Source organism: Colletotrichum lupini, chromosome 10 (genome assembly GCF_023278565.1).
Source record: "Colletotrichum lupini chromosome 10, complete sequence".
NCBI lineage: Eukaryota > Fungi > Ascomycota > Sordariomycetes > Glomerellales > Glomerellaceae > Colletotrichum > Colletotrichum lupini.
In genome coordinates, this window is record NC_064673.1 from 1,312,087 (window position 1) to 1,332,942 (window position 20,856).

At 53.9% G+C, this 20,856-nt stretch overlaps 8 protein-coding genes across 8 annotated transcripts; 4 read left to right on the forward strand and 4 right to left on the reverse strand.

Moving 5' to 3' along the window:
- Positions 1-93: 93 nt before the first annotated feature.
- CLUP02_17600 (uncharacterized protein) lies at positions 94-4,268 on the reverse strand (the record flags this gene model as incomplete). The annotated part of the gene is made up of 21 exons (XM_049296508.1): positions 94-204; positions 284-367; positions 427-591; positions 665-819; positions 962-986; positions 1,089-1,226; positions 1,279-1,422; positions 1,501-1,650; positions 1,673-1,924; positions 1,978-1,992; positions 2,058-2,199; positions 2,233-2,322; positions 2,387-2,474; positions 2,560-2,566; positions 2,651-2,791; positions 2,880-3,361; positions 3,457-3,472; positions 3,529-3,782; positions 3,865-3,903; positions 4,050-4,146; positions 4,227-4,268. 21 exons carry the CDS (start codon positions 4,266-4,268, stop codon positions 94-96), a joined length of 2,637 nt encoding a protein of 878 aa, XP_049137732.1.
- Positions 4,269-6,382: 2,114 nt separating this feature from the next.
- Positions 6,383-7,814, forward strand: CLUP02_17601 (alcohol dehydrogenase GroES-like domain-containing protein; the record flags this gene model as incomplete). Its single annotated transcript, XM_049296509.1, has 2 exons — positions 6,383-6,493; positions 6,663-7,814. The coding sequence occupies 2 exons, from the start codon at positions 6,383-6,385 to the stop codon at positions 7,812-7,814; spliced, it is 1,263 nt and encodes a 420-aa protein (XP_049137733.1).
- A 767-nt stretch (positions 7,815-8,581) lies between these two features.
- CLUP02_17602 (signalosome subunit) lies at positions 8,582-9,881 on the reverse strand (the record flags this gene model as incomplete). The annotated part of the gene is made up of 2 exons (XM_049296510.1): positions 8,582-9,540; positions 9,605-9,881. 2 exons carry the CDS (start codon positions 9,879-9,881, stop codon positions 8,582-8,584), a joined length of 1,236 nt encoding a protein of 411 aa, XP_049137734.1.
- A 1,283-nt stretch (positions 9,882-11,164) lies between these two features.
- CLUP02_17603 (uncharacterized protein) lies at positions 11,165-13,027 on the forward strand (the record flags this gene model as incomplete). The annotated part of the gene is made up of 1 exon (XM_049296511.1): positions 11,165-13,027. One exon carries the CDS (start codon positions 11,165-11,167, stop codon positions 13,025-13,027), a length of 1,863 nt encoding a protein of 620 aa, XP_049137735.1.
- Positions 13,028-13,256: 229 nt separating this feature from the next.
- On the reverse strand, positions 13,257-13,634 carry CLUP02_17604 (uncharacterized protein; the record flags this gene model as incomplete). The annotated part of the gene is made up of 1 exon (XM_049296512.1): positions 13,257-13,634. The coding sequence occupies one exon, from the start codon at positions 13,632-13,634 to the stop codon at positions 13,257-13,259; it is 378 nt and encodes a 125-aa protein (XP_049137736.1).
- Positions 13,635-15,285: 1,651 nt separating this feature from the next.
- CLUP02_17605 (uncharacterized protein) lies at positions 15,286-15,501 on the forward strand (the record flags this gene model as incomplete). The annotated part of the gene is made up of 1 exon (XM_049296513.1): positions 15,286-15,501. One exon carries the CDS (start codon positions 15,286-15,288, stop codon positions 15,499-15,501), a length of 216 nt encoding a protein of 71 aa, XP_049137737.1.
- A 957-nt stretch (positions 15,502-16,458) lies between these two features.
- Positions 16,459-18,170, forward strand: CLUP02_17606 (uncharacterized protein; the record flags this gene model as incomplete). The annotated part of the gene is made up of 4 exons (XM_049296514.1): positions 16,459-16,583; positions 16,641-16,680; positions 16,746-16,953; positions 17,023-18,170. The coding sequence occupies 4 exons, from the start codon at positions 16,459-16,461 to the stop codon at positions 18,168-18,170; spliced, it is 1,521 nt and encodes a 506-aa protein (XP_049137738.1).
- Positions 18,171-19,077: 907 nt separating this feature from the next.
- On the reverse strand, positions 19,078-20,480 carry CLUP02_17607 (zinc knuckle; the record flags this gene model as incomplete). Its single annotated transcript, XM_049296515.1, has 5 exons — positions 19,078-19,137; positions 19,220-19,353; positions 19,439-20,183; positions 20,251-20,345; positions 20,429-20,480. The coding sequence occupies 5 exons, from the start codon at positions 20,478-20,480 to the stop codon at positions 19,078-19,080; spliced, it is 1,086 nt and encodes a 361-aa protein (XP_049137739.1).
- Between the last annotated feature and the right edge of the window lie 376 nt (positions 20,481-20,856).

Here is a 20,856-nt window from a genome sequence, read left to right on the forward strand (position 1 = left end):
CAGTAGAGGCACATGGTAAAATCGTATATAAAGCGCGAAATCCACATGCGTGTGGCGGATGTCGTGTTTCCCCTCGCTCACCGACTCAATGAATCAGATCCCGATTTCACCCCCGATTTCGGCTTCCGGGGGGGTCTCAATGTGTCTTTTTTTTTTTTGGTCTGCCATTGCTCGGGAAGTGGGCGTTGCTGTCTGTTGGCTTGGCTTGGATTTGAGAGATTGGCGGTGAGGTGTGTGAGTCAAGGTATGAAAGGCAGGCTATATTATACGCCCGGGGAGTTACGCGGATGCGGATGCGGAAGCGCAATGTGGGTGTGCGTAGGTGAGTTTTATTATAGTACGGCTGCTGCTGCTGCTGCTGCTGCTGCTGATGGGTGGTAGATTGGCTGAAATGCACATGCTAGCTTCGCACTGGAAAAGGGGGACAAGATTCACATGTTGCTTCGTTGATATAAGGTAATTGAGCGACGATTGAGGCGGTGGCTGCAGGTAAGATGTCTTCGATTTCATGGTGGTGTTCTGTTCGTAGGTTGTTCTTCTATTGGGCACCCAGACGCCTTCGACCATTTTGAGTGACCCCTCCTCCTCCTCCTCGCATCATCCACGACCTAATTACCTCTTCAGAAGGAAATTTGCTTGTGTTTAGTTCTCTGGGGTAGAGAACCAATCGCTGTCTGGATTCAAGGACCTTACATTGGCTGATGAAGTCGTTTCCAGCGGTCTGAGAATTGTCTTGGATGTATCGTGCCATGGCGATATCCCTATGCAATGTAGCTGACCGTTGAAACTCTAAAGGCATGCCGAGGAAGCTGAATGCAGCTGATCGGGTCTCATAGTGCTTTTCAGCTTATTTGGGCATCGGTACTTCTGTCCCCCTACCCGAAATATGTAGCGTTTCCGCGTTGCCAGACCAGCTAGACTTTCCTGTTCACTAAATTACGGCGAAATCCGGCGGCCTGACAGACGCTGTCTGTCAGCGTCGGTTTCTGGAATGGAGGCGTCAGCCACTTCTCTCTTTCTAATTTATCTGGCATTTTTGTCAGCGATGCGAGCAGTGTTTCACTTTATTCCAGAGATCCGGTAGACACCCTCGCTGACATGCCTGAGCAAATGATGTACATGCGGAGAGGCCATGGCCTAGTGAGGTCGTATCGAGCTATGCTCCCCCCCCCAGTCTTCCCATTCGGTTTTTGGGATGGAAAACTTCCATCGAGATCAATAGCCGTCTGGAAGCAAGGTCATTACTCGGCAACTACGTCGGCAGGTGCCAATCCAGACATCCGTCTGCCCTGGAGCTGAAGCCTGAGGTTTGGAGAAAATCGCCGGTAATGGAATGATTCCAGGCGCCGCTGGCAAGTGACCCTCATCGTCAATACTGCAATGACTCGATTCCATGCGGCTCAGAAGAGAAGAGTTTCTGTCCTAGATATGTCAAGGCCGTCCATTGGTAGACTGGACAACAATTCCGTGGACCGTGTTACTTATTATAGCTGCTCTCACTGGTGATATCAGAGAACAGACCAGACTTTCGTCCCGAAGCTGCTCACGATCGTCTTCGGCGACATCATTGTACCAACACCTTCCCATGAGATGACGTGACGGGCGGTTCTCTTCTCTCTCTTCTTCTTTCGCATACCGAGAAAGGGACGGCTTGCTCATCAGTATCACGTACACCCAGGTAAGGCCTCGCGCATGGGTTCTCTTCAGGCAGACATGACGAAGAGCTCCACTCGACACTCATTTGCATGGTCCCTGGGTAATGCCATGCGTTCCGATTGCGTGAGCATGCAGGGTTTCTCCGAATTGGAAAATTGTCTCCAATTTTTGTTTCGCAGTGGGTATCTGCTGGCCACCGTTGAATGTGATACCCAAGCAGCCTGCGGTTGCGGATATGCGAGACTCTTGACTCTTTCAATACTAAGCCCTGACTGAGTCGTCAGACAAACCAGCTCCTGATTCATCCCGCATCTGCCTCACGGCAGAGGAGTAGATCTTGCCGTGTTGAGGATTGCAATGTCGGCTCAGGCTCTCCGTGTGATAGTACACTTGGAGATCACTCGTTTGGGGTTCAGTAGAGTAGTGAGTGTGCCTTCAAACATCTGGCGCGCCTCAGAGATGCGGGCGCCGTACATGCTAGTGCTATCGACAGGAACAGTAGCTGGGTGATCATTGCAGCTCTCGAATGTGTCTCCGAGTTTGCTGAGCCCAGAAGATGACGTTTATATCTCGCACTGGTCCTTGCCATCAAGAGAACCACTTTCGCGTCCATGCCGGAAAATGTGTACGATTGGCATTGAGTTTGAGTCGATCAGCTTCAAACGACTTTATCCAACACCCATGACTTTTTGGTCAGGCGAGGTGTAGCCAGGGGCTGCGACTCGGTTACCACGCCATATCAGAACAGGCGGCATTGCCACCAACTGTGATATGCCAGCTCTCTTTTTGCAGATGCTTCGTCGTTGAGGCAATACAGCCTGAGCAAGTTAGAAGGCCGCAGTCTGTATCATTAGTCTGACTTGAGAAATAAATGCAGTGGCCGAAATCCGGGCAGGGTTTTACGTGCCGACTGCGGATGCGTCAGAAGTTGCGGATCAGGATAAGGTACGGTCATCCATGTATTTTAGGTAGTCATGGGCTTTCGAGGACTTACAAGGGCTGGGGTCAGGACCAGCCATGCGCAGCGCCTCGCTATAGGACCGGTAAAATGGAGGTGCACATGCAGTGTATCCGCATACCAGCAGTCGGAGAACTTGGACCCAGCCACTCGATCAGATTGGCGCAGACTCGAGCGCTGACAGAAATCAGGTAAAGGAGCAGCAGTTGCAGTGCCTTCGATATACGCTGTTATAGACGTTTTGGTCGATGGAGTGATATCAAACTGAAGTCGAGGCCCGAGGAACGCTTTCTGGCGCCGAGGGCGTCACGATGAGAAGGCCTTTCCTGGACCGGTTCAAGAAAGTACTGAATTCTTGGAGGACGCATTGCTTCCGACGTGATCTGGTTCGGCCGGTTAGAGCCTCGGCATCGTTTTCTTGTGCCGTCTTTTGATACCAAAATCCATTGTTGCAAGGATAGGTGTAGGCAAGGCCCTTGAAGGCCCCGTTAACTAAGCCGGGGTCCACCAGATGGGGCCTTCGGTCCATGTCCCTCCCCTCAGAGGAATCCACTGGGGGTCTTTGCTGCTGCGGGCAGGGGACCGGAGGGCATACCATCACAGCGGAGCCTGACGTGCAGGATTGAGTGCGCAGCTCAATCTGAGGATATGAGCTCTGTGAAGATACTTGGTGTTCAATAGGTTTTTGCAACCGCTGGGAGCAAGGCGCAATAATGAAGTTCCCATATCCATGGCAAGAGAGAGCAGCTGGTCAACAGCGGCTGTTCAGCAGTATCTCTCTAGCTGTTAACTTGCTGGTCTTCTCAAGCGATCGACGGAGAAAATGGTTCGATGTCGCGAACCATGACGCTTCGCTAGCTGGGACGGGTGATGGCCTTCAACGACCGGCAGCGTCCTCATTCCGCGGAACGAACGGGATGTGCGCCGCCGTCGGCTAGGACAGGGAACGATAGATGCGCAGCCGTGCCGTAGAACATATGCCAGAAGAGAGTGATGAGGGATGGGCGGTCTTGAGCACCAAAGCTGTTGTAACTTGTAAAGGCGGTAGCTCTAATTCTAGAACGTATCCGACGGCTGGTTGATGGGACGGTTCGGCCAAGACGATGGAATGCAGGCGGCAACAACAACCATGCAGCGTCGTACGTATGTGGCCGCGGAGGGAGGGAAGCTCAATGTGCCAAAGCTGCAGATTCGCTCCATTTCAGGACGAAAGGTTTGACAGAATGGCATAACGTGTCTTCAAGGGGAACCGAAGGTGCTGAAGTACGGACGGATGAAGGCGGGCGGCACTGGTAATGTGCAGCAGAGGAATGGAAAGAGGTACTCCGTAGAGGATGTAAGTAGACAAGGAAGATCCCTACCTTGGCACCCCGCCATCCGAACTGTTGCGTGATTATGTAATTTCGAGGAAATCACGAAGGTGCCTTATCCGAACCTTCTCTTCCTTCAACCAGAAAGATCGGTGCACAAAAATCAGAAAGTGCAAACTTGGAAGAGAGGCAACCAGGGATCGTGAGAGGCAAGAGGGAAACCTAAAAAGTCAATCTTTGGATTTCTCTGCAATTCTTCCTCACCAACTACTCGACTTAAGCTATCTTGGACTCGATCACACCTTAATCTGCCTCCGTCGATGCAAATTCGAAGTGTACGACATTTCGCCTGCTCTACTTTAGTTCTAACTACCAAATTCGCATGTCACTCAGCCTTCACCTTACCTCTTTACTTTTTCAAACTGCGTTGAACTTTTATCGATGGAACATGTCGCCTCATTGGCCACACAAAGATGCTCAATCCTTCGACCGCCGAGCATCCGACTGGACCCCCCCTGGCAGGATTCTACGCACTCAACGAGGGCCACGAATCGGTGCTTCGTTGCGAATCTCGTGCGGAACTCGAACCTCAATTAGCCAACTACGTCGTTTCTCAGTGCCCTGCCCTGGTCAGAGGTCTCCTCTTTCTCACCGTCTATCTCCATATCCATTCTTCCTGCAACTCTGGCACATTCAACCAGGGCATTCATCGCCTCATCTTGGGTTCATTGTCCATCATCTGTCGCAATTCATCCGCGATTGTCCCGTCCCATCTGTCCCCTCGGAACCCTTGCACGCGAGATCATGGTACGGATACAGGCGCAGACAGAGTAGTTTTGCCCACGGCATCTTCCTTGTTCACCATACCTGCTCATTTCCTACCCTCCATCAAGAGCCATGCATCCCCGTTGCCACAACTGCCCCCCCCCCCTCCCGGCTCTCCCCTCCCCTCCTACCCCTCCCATTAACCCCTGTCGTGGTCCATTCTGTTCCGGGCCCTCACTCCCGGGTACCTCACCGACCATACCTTAACTGTCCACTTGGCTCAATATCCCAGTGGGCGCATGCGGCCGTTCCACAGAGAGCGAGAAACAGAGACAGAGAGGGAGGCAAACCTACATTTTTTCCTCTTGCGATTCGCCATCGTCATGTCTTCGTGCTCGCTCTCTTTACCTTCAGGCTCCTGACTAGCCTCACGACCCGGGACAGGTATAGCCCGTCACCGCAACCTGCGACACATGCAGGCGAGGCACAGCATCCATGACTATCATGTCGAAGCCCCATGCATGCCGATATCTGTCACCGCACTGATGCCATCCAGGCCGTCCCATCACCAGCCGCTAGTTCCCCATTTGCTCGTTGAGCCCCTCCATCTGTGCCATGCTTGGAGAGTTTCGGAAGTGGCTCAACAGGGCCCTACCTAGTCACCGCAAAAGGCGAAAAGTTACTTCTATCCGCCGTCCCGTTTTCCACCTGTCCAGCATCGTCAACCAATGCCACGACGATTTCACGCCCAGTGCGTACAGCTGCTGCCCAAATGCGGACACGTCCTGGCCCGACATGCTTCGTTCCTTGCCGAACCATGTACACTACCGCCCGGTATTGCCTACCCATCCCTACTCTGTTCCCTTTCATCTCTTCGCCTCGCAAGCCAGTACGATACCGGCCAAGGTTTGTGCTGCTGCCGAACGCTGAGGTGGCTCCGTCGCTAGATGTCTCTTGCATATGATTTCCCGAGATTACATGTACGAAGCTCTTAGCTTGGCTCCGATAACTGGTCGATGTTTGGTTGGGCGAACTTGGCCAACTCTCCCCATCATGGTCACCCTCGATAGGTATGCTCATGGCCCGTTGTCCATCCGTCTCCCCATTCACCCAAGATAGCCCCTTGCAACTTTGGTCTATCACCGATTGACACCACCATGAGCATCATTCATCAGGACGTTGAGAGTGCCCGGGGGCCAGGCAAGCACGCAAGCCTATTTAAGGGGTGGTGGGGAGCAACGGCCCCTCGCGCCAAAGTTTCTTCATAATTCCCTTTATCTCGAGTCTCCTGCTCTTCCGGTTATCATTTCATTCTGTCAAGTGATAATCTATTTCGCTCACCTCCATCTTCGCACGGGAATCGTATTAGCTTGGGTTCCTTACATCTTCATCCCACGAAATAACCCTGTCTATCCTCTTGTGGCCCCCCAATTACCCCCAAACTCCAAATACCAAAGCGAACCTATCAGTCCTCGAGACACCCCGCGCCGGTCCCCTCCCGTCCCTCATTCCCAGGACCCTCGCCCTCGTGTCTTTCAGCATATTTTGTGTTGTCGGCACCCCTCATCCGGCACTTGGGCCAATCCCACTCATCGAGCCCTCCCTATTAGGAAGTTAGGCCAAGCCCCCTTTGACACCCTAACCCATCATCCCACGCTTCACCCCACGCCGCCGGCGTCATCCAACTTCCATCATGGCCCCAGTCGCAACGGGTGAGATGGCACCAATGCACCTACCCGTCTACAAGTCAAAGTCTTGTTCGGTCACTGCGTCAGTCTTGTATGGTCCTCGAGACTTGCGATTGGTAAGTTCAACTTTCTTGGGCTCATGGTCATGGATTGTGACGTGGAGAATGTGGGCTCCTTCGTCACGAGGGTTCCCCCACGTTGATCCTGTTGCATCCCTACACCTGAATGTGTCAAAAGCCGCCCCGCCTTGGACATGTTAATTCTAACGACACTCGTACCCCTTAGGAGACGAGGAGCATAGAAGAACCGGTCGCCGGGGAGCTGCAGATTGCCATCAAGCGGACCGGTATCTGCGGGTCTGATGTCAGCTACTACAAGAAGTTCGCCAACGGCGACCTCTGCGCGTGTCACCCCCTGTCCCTAGGCCACGAATCTTCGGGAGAGGTCGTCTCCATCGGGCCCCAGGTCACGGGCTTCAAGCTGGGTGACCGCGTCGCTCTCGAGGTCGGCGTCCCCTGCGGACAGTGCACCATCTGCCGTAAAGGCAGATACAACCTCTGCAAGAAGATGAAGTTCCGCTCTAGCGCCAAGAGCGTGCCCCATTACCAAGGAACCCTCCAGGAACGAATCAACCATCCGGCGGCGTGGTGCCACAAGATCCCCGACCACGTCTCTTACGAAGCGGCCGCCCTCCTCGAGCCGCTCTCTGTCGCCATTCACGCCGTCAACAGAGCCGCGCCGGAGCCCGGCTCAACGGCCTTGGTCATCGGCGCAGGAACCGTCGGACTCCTGACAGCCGCCATGGCGCGGCAAGCTGGCTGCTCCGAAGTTACCATCACCGACGTCGATGCCGGCCGCGTAAACTACGCCGTCGAAAAGGGCTTCGCCACCCACGGCCACGTCGTCAAGACCAACTCCGGCACCTCCACGCCAGCCGACCCGGGCGTCATGACGCCCGCCAGCATCTTCTCCGTCCAGAGCGTCCAGAGCAAATTCGACGGCGCCAAGTCCCTCGCCGCGGAAATCCTGGCCCTCACAAAGGTGCCCGAAGAACTCGACTCGGACGCCGAAGACGACGGCGTCGACGTCACCTTCGAGTGCACCGGCAAAGAGGTCTGCATGCACACCAGCCTGTACGCCACGCGGCCCGGCGGGAAAGTCATCATGGTCGGCATGGGCACGCCCGTGCAGACTCTGCCGCTGTCGGTCGCGCACCTGCGGGAGATTGATATCCTTGGCATCTTCCGGTACGCGAATACCTACCCGACGGGCGTCCGTCTGCTCTGCGCCAAGGGCAACGGCGGGCTTCCGCCTCTGGATGATATGATTACGCACCGGTTCAAGGGGTTGCAGAACGCGTCAAAGGCGTTTGAGCTGGCGAGTCGGACGTTTGATGACGAGGGGAAGCTTGTGCTCAAGGTTGTTATCGAGGCTTGAGTCGGAGCCCCTCTTCTCTTGATGCGTAATTCCAAATTTGAATTTCTTTTTGGGGTTCGTGGTTTGCAAGTATGCGGGTTTGATTATAGATAGTACCATAGATTCTTTTCTTTCTTCTCCATTTACTATATTTTGGAAAGCAAGCGTTGGATAGTTTGACTAGGTGGTCATGATGACGAAGTTGATACCTACTTAGAGAGTAAGAAGGATCGTTGGGTTTACCGGGACACACAAAAAAAAGAGAAAAGAGCATAGGTAGGCTGCAGGCTGAAAATAAAAAACGGATAGCATGATAAACTATGATATTGTGACATATGAAAAAAAGTCAAACAAGAAAATCAAAAGGGAGGAGAGGATTTATCTTTTTGAGATACATGAGGAAGGTACGTCAATGAAGGAAGGGAGCGTGGACGTGGGAAGGCGCCGGTGGCGGCGATTGTGATTGAACATTAAGATATGAGGCCCCGGTGGTCCAGTAGCTATGGCAGTACCTTCCACATCCGGGACTACCCATGTATTAAATCTGAGCTCAGGAAAATTCACTGATGGAGCTGGAACTGGAGGTTCAAGGAACCCACTGACATTGGTGTATCTTGACCAAAGAGTTTGTATTTTTTCGAGGGGTTTTCATGCCCCTTGCAAGTGTCGTCATGTCTACATTATCCCCGAAACGCCTCCCCATGAATCCCAGATAGGCTGATGGTGCGCGCAACCGCCGCCATAAAAGACTCTTCGCTCCCTTGACTAGTCGTCGACCGTTATCCCCTCTACATCATAATGTCTCCCGCGCCCGGGAGGTTGAAGCCGGAAGGGCCGTAGCTGGAGAAGTCGGCCGCCGCCGCACCGCCGCGGTTCCTGACACGTGCGGACTCGGCGATGCTGAACTTCTTGCCCAGGTCGCGCATGCCACTGATACTCTGCATGAGGTCGTTGAGACGTGACGTGATGGCGACCTCGTTCTCCTCGCAGAGTACCTCCTTTTCGAAGCCCTCCGCGTCAGAGGGAACAACGAGATCCAGCCGGTTCACGAGGGCTTGAATCTGGCGGAGGATGGTGTGAGATGGTGTAGTTTGTGCACCTGTGGTGGCGGATGCGGCGTCGGCTTGGTCCGCCCCGGCAAGGGGTTCGGCCGGCAGGCGCTCGAGGTAGGTTGTGATGAGGCGGATGCGGCCCTGAAGCATCTTGACGGCGTTCGCCTTGGCCGTGAGGGCGGCCACCATCTCTTCCTCTTCAGGAGACAGCTGGGCCTCTGTATCGTCGCCGTCTGCGCTGTCGGCAACGACGACGCGACGCTTGCCGCCCGACTCAACGAGCTGAACCTTGGGCTTCGCGGTCTCCTTGGGAGCTTCGACGGCGGTCGCGTTGCCGGCACCGCGCGCAACATGGTCCATGCTGATCATCTCAGCCTCGCCCGTCTCTACCGTGTATGGCAGCTCGCGGAAGCGTAGCTTGAGCTTTGATTCTCCGTCATCCATCTTCTTGTCCTCGCCCTCAGCCTCGGCAGCCCTCGGGTCGTCTACCTCATAGTTGGACTCATAGATGGTCATGGGCAGCTTGCCGCCCACGGAATGAGTAAAGACTTCCTCAGGGTGGAAGCCAAGGAGGAGAGCCGACTCGTTGAATTCGGAGAGGAGCTGGTGGTGGATCGGGAGGATGGTCGGTGTCGGGCCTGTCACTGCGAGTAGAGTGTACCAGCCGACCAGGTCTAGGCTTCGGTCCTTGTGTACTGTCTTCACTTAGGGAGTGTTAGTCCAACGAAGGCGTATACAATGAACAATAGCTGAGCTTACTCTGCTCTAGTCTTGCGCCGAAGCGCCCGGAGTCCAGAAGGTAACCTCCTTCCACCTCAGGTGCCGGTATCGTGTGACAATCAAACGCATGTTCAACAGTAATCTCGCGACCATTCTGCTGGCCGAGAAGGGCGCCGACAATGGGTCCTTGCTGCGACCGCAGAGTATGGCGGGTGATGTAGTCGGATATGGTGAGGAGGACCAGAGGGTGGAGGATTGCCTGGAGCTCCGAGGACTTTTGGTTCGAAATGAGAGGGTTCACGTCGGAGGAAGCCATGGCTGACGCTTCTCTGGCCGTCGCCACAGGATGTCGGATTTTCTACTCGATTGTTGAGACCATACGAGGCAGTCAAGGGAGGGACGATCTGGATCGAAGACCTTTTGCTTGGTGTTTGGTTAAGTCGGTGGCGCTTGCTGTTGTTGCTGCAGGTACAGTTGCAGATGTGTGGTTCGTCGCTCGGGGAAGGTGTCGGTGGTGGAGGTGAAGCTGCCTTGAGGCTGCCCCGCGATGTGGGGAAGGCATGGTCCACAGACCGAACGGGAGCTTAACATGACGAGAGGCTGAGGCAAAGAGTCAAGCCACATGCTGACTGTTCCAATCTGTGACCAATCAAAGCAAGGCGGGTAGCTTGGAGCTATGGTGGGGCCTACTTTGCTCACTGTAATTTTCATGAACTGAGGTGAGGTGCTCTGTACCTCTGGACCAATGTACCACTCTTCATCAACAACATTCTTGGTGTAGACAGAATGAGCACTATTCATTACGATGAGGTATTCTGTTCAGATTCATTCCAGCTTGGAGTAACTTGCACTATCATGGAGGCCAGGCTTGATGATGTCCTGTCATGTGCTGCCCATTTCAATCAGCGTCATTGACCCCTGCCTTGATAAGGTCATGAAGACACTAGATGAGTCCATGACTGGACAATGAAGCAAGTGCCTCAGATGAGAACGACCCCGGTCGCTTTCATTGTCCGAGCTTGTAACTTTATAGACAAGCAACAGACCGACCCAATAGTCTCAAGGTCTTTCACTTTTGAGCAGCATTGATGAGAGCGCTGGCAGCTCTGCACACCTCGTTGAAGTCATGGTACCTTACTCACTTGGGCACCACATGCCGCCTTCCCTGCCAAGTGGCAATCTGCATCCTGGAACCGAGAAAAGTGGCATCAAGGTGCTTGTCACGGTACGCAAAACATTGTGATTTTCCTCTTCTTTCTGCCAGGCACACCAGGCTGGGATGGAATCCCACCGTACCAAAGGGAACGACTCAAAGGCAAACTGTGCAACATGCCAACACTCTTCTCTTGGCTTCCTTCTTTGCTGTTCATGGCTCACTGTTACTGGATGTGCTCAGCTGCCCCCGTCAACTCCAACATGTACCCAGCAGAGCCCGTTGTTGGTTGGCACAGGGTTCAAATATGGATGCTTGGCCGTTTTCTTATCAGCTAGCGGCGTTCCCTCATCTCATCGATGTTGCATCCGCTCCCGCTCCCGCATCCGCAAGACACACTCATCTCTCCCTCTTTTCCCCTCCATCACTGTCACTCTCTCATCGATATGGAAAGCTCCCACCACTATCTGGGCATGTTTCCCCCAGTCTATCCAACAGGGCTTGCACCATACCCACAACCTGTGATACCATCGAAACGAGAGGATGACGACGTCCAATTCGTATCTTCCAATCCTGTCAAGAAGAGGAAGATCGGTGGCTATCAGCTGGTCACGCCACATTCCACCACAGACTCACCGGCGGCGGGGACTCACGCCCCCATCAACAACCAGCCGTCCGAGCCAGCCAAGCCAATCTCTCAGCCGGAGCGACGGGGAAGCACGGGCATGGTCGATCACTCACCCGCGGCCCGTTTGCCGGACGTTGACCCGATGAGAGGATGCTCCATGCCGACTCAAGAGAGGGCCTGTCATTCTGAATCATTCTGGACTGCACCGTCTACTGGACCACAGTGCTCACCACCGGTGTCTCCCAAATCACTTCCCGAACATATTTCGCCTTCCATGCTCGGCATTGACAAGAATGATGGATCTGCACCTGTTTGCACGAGCGGAACCAACGAAACGGTGGCTGATGTTCCCGCGCCGATCCCGCCAGCTATGATGTCGACCATGACTTCACCTCATGTGTATCAAACGCAACTACCAGGAGAACAAGGTACGCCGAGTCAGATGCAGGCAGAGACCGAGAACCACGCTGAGACTGCAAAGGAGACACCCACGGCTCCCTCAATTCCCACAGCTCCCATGCTAGCTGGTATCACTGACCTGGGCAAGATGAACTCTATGCCCGCATCAGAAGCAGACGGCACAATTATCTTACAACAGACAGCTGAGTCTGTGTCAACGCTGAACCACTCTAATGCCGAGACGGAGTCGAAGAATGACCTTCGCGATCTTTTGGATCAGCAGGTATCCCTTCACAGTTCCAAGATCAGCGACCCCCCTTTCCCCTTCCATACCCATACTCATCAAAACACACATACGTCAAAACCGCTGAATGCCGATGTTCACAACACCGCTCATGGCGCGTCGGATATCCAGACCGGGGCTTGCGCTGATCGCCCTGCGTCGGGAGCAAAGGCACCATGCCGTCAATGTGTGGAGGCGAGGTTGAGGCAGCAGGCTGCCAACATGACAGTCAACTCAGGCTTGCCAAACGGCACAAATGCATCTGCCCCCAGTCAGGCTCCCCTTCCGCCGTCGTCTCTGCAGCAACCTTGGACAAATCTCTTGGGACTCAATCCGTACCATAACGCGATGGCTGGGGCCATGTACACCCCGCTCTTGCAACAATCCTTGATGGCTGGACCAGCTGGCCACTTTGCAGTCCATCCGCAACAGCCGCATCTCGGTGCCGGGATTCCTCCCCAACAGCCGGCGGGACACATGTTCCATCTCGGACCTACTTCCCCAGCCCCGCAAACACCGGCGTACGTCACGCAACAGCCGCCTACCCAAGCAGCCAAACCAGAAGCAGCAACCCTCTCGAAACCTCAGTCAACCAGAGTCCCCGACACGCAACCGACGACCAAACACATCATTGTCGACATCGCAGACACATGCCTCAACATGTTCCCGTTCCAAGAAGTGGCGAAGCGACATAACCAACCGGAACAGAAGATACGAGACATATTTTCCGCCGTCATCCAGGTCCCGCTGCTTCGTTGTCCCACAGACAAGAGAAGGGCAGGCAAGCTAGGCACGGCTAGGGTCAAGGAGTTTATGCAGGCGAAGAAGGAAGTGCAGGCGCAGAAGGGGAACGCTGGCCAGCAGCAGATGAGGCAGGATTCTCCAAACCAGAACCTGAGTCACATGCCATATATGCCTTCGGCGTGGGATGTTGCGCAGTTCATGGGCCCGAGCGATGTGCGGCTTGGGGCGTTGCCAAAGTATTCCCCGCCTTGGTGATGAAAGAGATGGATGTTCACCAAGAGGTCGCCTAGTTTATGGGAAGGGCAGTCTTTGATTCTTGTAGCTCATACCGAGGCTTAAGAGGGCATTTAGTGTAGGAGGCATCTTGAGGCTTTTGTATCTATACCCTCATTTGCAATTTCAGTCCAATTTTATTTTCTAGTTCCTGACCCCGTCTCACTTCCAAGATCATTCCATGCATACCATCACAAATAACCTCACCATTTCATTCACAGGAAGGCAGACTAGGCCACTCGACATCCCCACCCGCCTTCTCTCTCACCAACCTCACCACAAAGTTCCGCTGGCGTAGCAGCCGCGTGTGCTGGAGCATGGCGCGCCGAGCCCGCCGCATGCCGTCCTCGTCACCGGCAGCATCGGCCCGCATGTACTCACCCATCAGCACGGCGTGCTCGGCCTCGTGCCGCGCGCGGTTCTGAGCGTAGCTTGCGGGGCGGTGGCAAGCGGAGCAGCTGTCGTTGAGGAAGACGGGCTGGAGCTGGGGTTGCTGCTGCTGCTGCTGGCAGTGTACGCTGTCGCAGTTGATTGAGTGAGTGAAAATTGTGTGGCCGCAGGACATTGTAGTTTGGATACCTTGACACATTTTGGTGTTTTTTTGGAGGCGCACTTCTTTACGTTTAGGAATTCTTGATTGATTGGAATTTGAAGCTACTGGTTGAGCTGGAGGACATGGGCTATTTGTATCACTGTTATGGTTCTTCATTGTTCTTGTTCAGTTGGTTTCTGGAAGCTATTCGCAGTGCGTGTTCTTTGTTCCAGCTCACGAACTTGGATGTTGAACAGAATCCATTGTGCGAAAGCTTTCAGCTTTGTCTGAGCAGTGGCAGGAGCCTGAAGCTCGCAACCGGCAGAGGACCTCGTCGCGACCTCCCCTTGTGTAGTAGGGACGCAGGGATGAAGTCTTCCACCCTGCGCGGCAAACCCCCATTTCGAACCACGGGATCCAACATCCCAAAGCCTAAAACGGTTACGTGGTAATTAACACATCGGCATTTCTAGCCGTCCAAAACTACAAACTCAATCTTGTTCATGGGTACGACGAATACCGTCCCTTGATAACCCGGCACACATCTCGCTTCCGCAAAGAGCGCAAGTTGTTTTGCCGCTTCCAGATATCTCAACCGGCGGCAAGATTGATCAAGGCTGTTTGTGCCTATCAGCGAATAGGATCGCTTGCCGAAACGGCCCCATGAGAGTCAATATTTGCCCACCAATGAGCGGTGACGCGGTAGAAGCAACACAGTAAGGAGTACCCCATACCGGCTGGAGATTGCCGTCGGCCCGGCGCCTGTGGTTTTTGCGTGTTTTTGGGTGAGGGATGTTTGCGAAGCGTATATCCGCCGTTTGTATGCATGTACATGGAATGATGCTCACAACGTCTAGCGAACTCGTCCTTGGGGGAGCTATGCGTTGAGGATATACCCCATGACGCGATGCAAACCCACCCCCCCCCCCCCTGTCTTGGGGAGCCTTCCATTTCTTGCTTTGACGGTGGAAGGTGTGTGGGGAAGAAGACATGATTTTGTCACTGACCTGATGATTTGCATGCTTAGAAGTTCACATACGGGGGGCCCTGGTGAGGTTGCAGCACACTATGCAGGCGTTGGTGTGTTCTACCGCGGACTGAAATCTACTCAGTGAGAGGGATCCGAAATCAAAAGGATGTCGAGTTCATCGAACTTACCAGATGCTACAAGCGCGACCCCGGTCTAGCCTACACCCAGGCTGCCGACCTAGACGGCTCCGGCTTCCTCGCCGTTTTTCGGCTAGAGTCTCACCCGGCCGCTTATTTCGGAGCACCGTGACTTGACGTCAAATGAAGAATTACCCCACGGAGCGGCGCTCTGATCTTTGGTGGGGGTGCTCGGACCCGAGGATTCCGGACTCCGGTGTGAGACGGGAACACGGGCGGGTGGTCTCAACGAACGTTCGGGTACAATTAGCTCAGTGTCATTGACTTGCAGCTCGGCTCTGAATGACAATGTACAGAATGTGGGGTGGGTGTTTCCAAATGTGACGTTGGAGTTAACGTTGATGTTCCCCATGGGGAAAGCAAGAGTCATGAACCTGGTTTACTACATCATCAGAGTGATGCCTCTTTCTCTGAATTTTCTGCTTCGTGAGGGGAGATCGTGTCCGTGCCTGCATGAGATCTCCAATCAATCTTTCTTTAGGTAACGTTCCAGTAAACCCCGTCCGGTCTAAGAAGCCCACTCAGGGTCTTGAGATGACGCATGGTTGCCTTTGGTGATTTAATAAGGTCCATATCGCTCCCCCTCTCATGTTGTATGTTGTTTCACGCTGCCACGCCAGACTGCATGGAACGTGAACTACCCTTTCCTGGTCGCGTCAAATGTGGTCGCACATCAAAGAAAACCTCTCCTGTGGAGCATTTACGGGGTGCATCGTCAATGGTTCAAGTAGCGTTCGAATTTTGTGCGAGCTTTTGATAAAGTTGAATGCCGTAATTTGCGATGGAAGGAGGTATCGAAAGGCATAATCTTTATCCATTACTAGGTAGTTATAGGACTTTTACCAGACGTCATCTCAGTTTCTGAGCCATCTCACCGGCCATGAAAGATCTCGATGCAACGCCAGATCCGACTACCGCAATATCCCGCCTTGGATCGGAGCCGTGTGCTGTCCGTACCTCCGAGACCAAATGTCACGTTCCATCGGAGACATCGGTGCGGCAACAGGGCATCCCACGGGTGCACGGATACAACAACGTCAGAAGAAAGAGGGCCGGAGCGGAGCCTCAGGGAAGATCCTTGTCATTGAGGACCGTGCCGGCGGGTGGTGCCGGATAAAGAAAGCTGGGGCAGACACAGGTTCCTTTTATCTCCTCTTTGGGGCGGATGGACGAATCACATTTCACGAATCTGACCTCAGGTCCTTGACCAGGCACTCACTCACACCATTGCCAGATTCCTTCCCCTCCCCTCAGCATGACTGTGGGATACACTTGAATTCCTCCTATTCCAGCGAGGGAGAAAAACTGGATAATGTGGAGAAGAAGATTGAGGATCTTCAGCTTATCTTCTCTTGTGCGATTTCCCCGCTCTGTCAAAACATGCTGTCACTATAACCTATTTGGTAACAAGAAGACGAGGTAAGCTTGTTAGTAATATGGTACTCTAGTGGAAAACTTCGAAGATAGGAAGGGCGGGGCAAGCCAAGCTTTCTCAAGATATTCAACTTCAACGTTGCCATGTTTTCGTGCCTGTCTCCGTATCTCGATGCTGCCTCTGGAAGTACCAGGTATCAAGGACATGTTACAGTAGTTATAAGTCATAGAGGGTATTGGTCAAATCATCTTGCAATAAAAGAGACATGATTAGCTCGGGTTCACAACATACGAGGAGAAAGACAATCACCCTATCGATCAACGAGCCAGGATATCGACAATGACTGCCGATGAACCTCGAGAGCTGCCTAACGATGCGTCACACACCGGAACCGGCGTCCAGCATGATCTCGAGGGTGGGAAGAACTCCAAGCTCATGAGGCTGTACTCGAATCCGTGGACACAGTAGGATCCGTCTAGAGTCCGACTACCCTCGTCGCAACAGCTAAAGTGTGCCCGCAGAATCATCCTCATTAGCTTCATCTGTTTCTGTCTACCTGGAGTTAGTAACCCTTCCTTCGTGTGACTGAGAGATCACAAAATCCTGACGCGGAAACTCTTATACAGATGTATAACGCCCTCACCGGCCTAGGAGGTTCCGGCCAAGTCGACTCAACAGTAGCGGCCAACGCAACCGTCGCCCTCCTCTCGACGACGGCCGTGGCGTCCCTCTTCTTTGTGGGCCCAATCCTGTCCCTCGTAGGCCCGAAGATCGCTTTCCTCATCGGAGGCTGGACCTACGCCCTCTATAGTGGAAGCCTCTTGAACTTCAACCGTATGTTCTCCCCCCCTTCTCCCGTCTTTCCCCCTTGACGAATACTTACAAAATGTAACCGCCCCAAAGACACCGCAAACGGAACCTTCGTTATCGCCTCTGGAGCCATCCTCGGCATCGGCTCCTCCTTCATATGGATCGTCCAGGGCGCCATAATGACAACCTACGTCCACGAGTCGCAAAAGGGCCGCGCCATCGCCGTCTTCTGGATCATCTTCAACCTCGGCGGCGGCGTCGGCAGCCTCGCCGCCTTTGGCCTAAACTTCTCCTCCACCACTGGCACCGTCAACGACGCGACGTACATCGCCCTCATGGCCGTCATGCTCTTCGGCTGGGCCCTGGGCCTCTTCATCTGCTCCCCGAAACGCATCCGTCTCGCGCAGCTCAGCGCCGTGACCGAGGCGGAGGAGGCTCGCAATCGCTTACACGCCTCCGCCTCCGGCTTCGTCGCCAGGGCCAAGGGCCTCGCGACCATGACGACCACGACGCTGTGCACCTGGCGCGTCGCCTGCATGCTGCCCCTCTTCTTCTGCGCCAACGTCTTCTACTCGTACCAGCAGAACGAAGTCAACGGCATGACCTTCACCCTCCGCACCCGCTCCCTCAACGGCGCCCTCTACTGGCTCGCCCAAATGGTCGGCGGCCTCCTCATCGGCCTCCTCCTAGACCTGCCCGCGCTCGATCGCCCCGGGCGTGCCCGCCTCGGCTGGGCCGTCCTCTTCGTCACGGGCATGGCCATCTGGGGCGGCGGGTACCGGTTCCAGCGGTGGCAGGACGCGCGGCGGGCCCGGGGCCACGTGCAGGACGTCGACTACGCGCAGGGCGCGCCGGGCAGCGGCGCGAGGACGTCAGCCGCCGGACCCATGGTGCTGTATGTGCTGTACGGGGCCTACGATTCGCTGTGGCAGTCGTATTGCTACTGGCTCGTGGGCGCGCAGTCCAACTCGACGGGGCGGGCGGCGGTGCTGGTCGGCGCGTACAAGGCGTTCCAGGCGGCAGGTGGGGCCATGGCGTGGCGGATCAACGCCCAGCGGGCGAGCGCCATGGCACAGCTTGCGATGAATTGGGGGTTGAGTATGGGAGCTCTGGTGTTTGCCTTGCCTACTGTGTTGGCGGTGACGAAGAGCACTGGTGCTCTGGAGGAGTCTGGCGTAGGAGGGGTTGATGAGGAGGAAGCCGAGAAGGGGGCTCAGGGGAAGAAGGTAGAGGGACTGTAATGATCATGTGTTGGCAAGGAGAAAGGGAGATGTTCCACAGTATCCGCGTGTGAGTTTTCTTGGTTGTTGCTCTTTAGGTGTGCGATGTCTTGAGAGTGGGTGGTGAGATGAAGATAGTCATTATCTAGCTGAGCAAGGGAGGCCTGCAAGGCGATCTCCAGTATGCAGATGATCACACTTGCATAACTAAGGACTTGCTTGTCGACCATCAGTACCCACGTCGAACTTCGTATAGTCTGAAGAGTTGGTATTCTGGTTCCATATCATACCTGTCAAACAGTGATTTTGCTGATCCCTGATCCCTACACACTCCAAACTGCCCACTATGAGCGACTTCTCCTCACTCGAAAGCTATATTCGAGCACGCCTTGCCTTGTGGTTGAAGATATGTTAGATTGATGATTTTGAATGGCTGGTATCGTGGAATTACATCAGGGCACCAGCCTCACCACTTCATCAGCAATCAGCCGAGGTGGTGGTGGTTGCTATTGAAGGATCTCGACCTCCACCAGCTTATCAATCCACTTGTACCTGGGGGACAGTTCCTCTTCGAGCAAGAATAACTGAGGAATATTAGCATCATTCATCCCTCGACTGAGTTACCGGAAAGCACATACCTTTCTTGATCATAGGCCTGAAGCCTTGCTACAAGAACCGGATACACCGGGCCGTAGCTCGATCGTCGACATACAGGATCACCTCAAAGGTATCCTGGCCCAAATCAATACAGGGCAACCAAACACAAACAACTACCTGGAGCTCTTCGACACACAGCTCAACGATTAGATGCTGCTGATGCGTTCAGAAGATAAAACCTACCCAGCAATGCTGATGTGGCAACTAAGTGTGATGAACTCGATTCATTGGCCGTGGCTTTGGAAGGGTTGAAAGGGGGGGATCAGCTAGTCTACTGGACCTGAAGAATGGGTACACAAACAAGTAGAAAAAACCACTGGGAGGATAGGAACTGACTTGGAAGATGCAGACCTCGCTTGAGTAAGTAGTAATGTATCCTATTACCGCGCTCAATCGTTATTTAGGTCGTCAACCTGAGCTGCAGTTCGGATAGTGGGGCAGCCGATCATGAGCGATTGCTTTTTGGCTTCTTTGCAGTATTTCTTTTCATTTGCTTTGTCCCAGTTTGAAGCGTGGCTTCTTGTCTCGATTGGGCGCAAAGGAGATCCTGGTGTGGAGCGGCCGGTGGTCTGAATCGAATCCAGGTACTGACAGCGCTCGAGTGGGATGAGCCCGAGACTCAAGCCTCTGACCGGCAAAGGCCAAGTCAATCGTGGTTGAGGAATCGCCGGAGTCGGTAGCCGACCGTGAGTAACTCCTTAGGCCGGGTGGCAACAAGCATCGCATGCCTGCCATGCTTGTTGCCTGGTGAAGAATCTCGGCGTCTTTCTCAACTTGCGCAACCCCATCTCCACCCCATCCCGGATAGTGGAGGTTGAAGTCCCCAACCAATATGGCACTTTCGCCAGTGACAGGATGATCCGACTCTATCAATAATTTTGACATGGAGATGGATTGCTTGTTGTTGTAGACGTTATGAATCGTTATCTCGCCGCAGGATGTATTGAGAAACAAGGAAGCTACCGAGCTATAGCGGTCGTTATCATGTTCCCGCCAATCGATCCTCCAGTCGCTTGGATCGATCGACTGGGTAACATAAAATCCGACAAGCTTGACTGGAATAGGGTCTTCTATCGTTTTCGGGTTGTCTTTTTCCAAAAGCTCTCTTGCTGGGAGATACTCAATGTTGTAGCCTGGACATGGTATCCAAGCGAACTCTGATGGAGGGTCTTGGATGGCAACGACGTCTGGCGGAGGATTCACGTGTGGAATGTGGTCGACGAGGTAAACCATACGGGCGGGAGAGCGTTTGAGGTTCACCTGAATTAGGTCCAGGTTGTTGGCGTAGTCCGAGTCGGAATCGGATGCAGATGCCTCGTCATCCTGCGCCTCGTGCTGGCGAGCACTTGATGACGAGGTCGAGACCTCATTATCTGGCTAAATACTCGTTAGACACTTTTACCACTGTACGCTCTGCAACTAAGGAAATTCGCACTAAACTTACCCTCTCTTTCCGTGAAGTTCGTTTCTTATGCCGTTTTCTCTTCTTGCGAGTATGCCCCATTTCAGCGAACCTCAACGCCGAAGACGGCCGACAATCTGACGATGGTGAATAGATAAAACCAAGCCTAAAAGGCGCCAGTAAGCAATCGGCTCATCCCGGGATGCTTAGGCATACTAACCCAGGAGAAGATTCTCCACTTCACCAGAGCGAGACGTGTTGCGGGCCTTCATCGGGAGTTATGGATACGGTCCGAGAGCGGTGAAGGGAAGACCGGTGGAAGGAAGGGCTAAGAAATAGGTAAACAGATGGAGTGCGAAGCAAAGAAAGAATACGGCGTTGGAGCACCCGTGGGACGTCATGGGACATCCGCATCGCTCCCCGAAGCAGACGGCACCCCCTGGATAAGACTGACCTTTGGTGATGCAAACAAAACCAAGAGGTATCGTGGTCGAGGGGCAGCTCGTAAGAGAATTATACTAAACGGAAGGTTCGGCGCAAGGAAAGCGGAGGGAAAAAGGGCAAAGGCCATTCATTGGCATGACTGAGCCAGCCGGTCACTTCCTGTTAGTCTTCTGCTTTACACAAAGGACATCGGATTTCAACCCG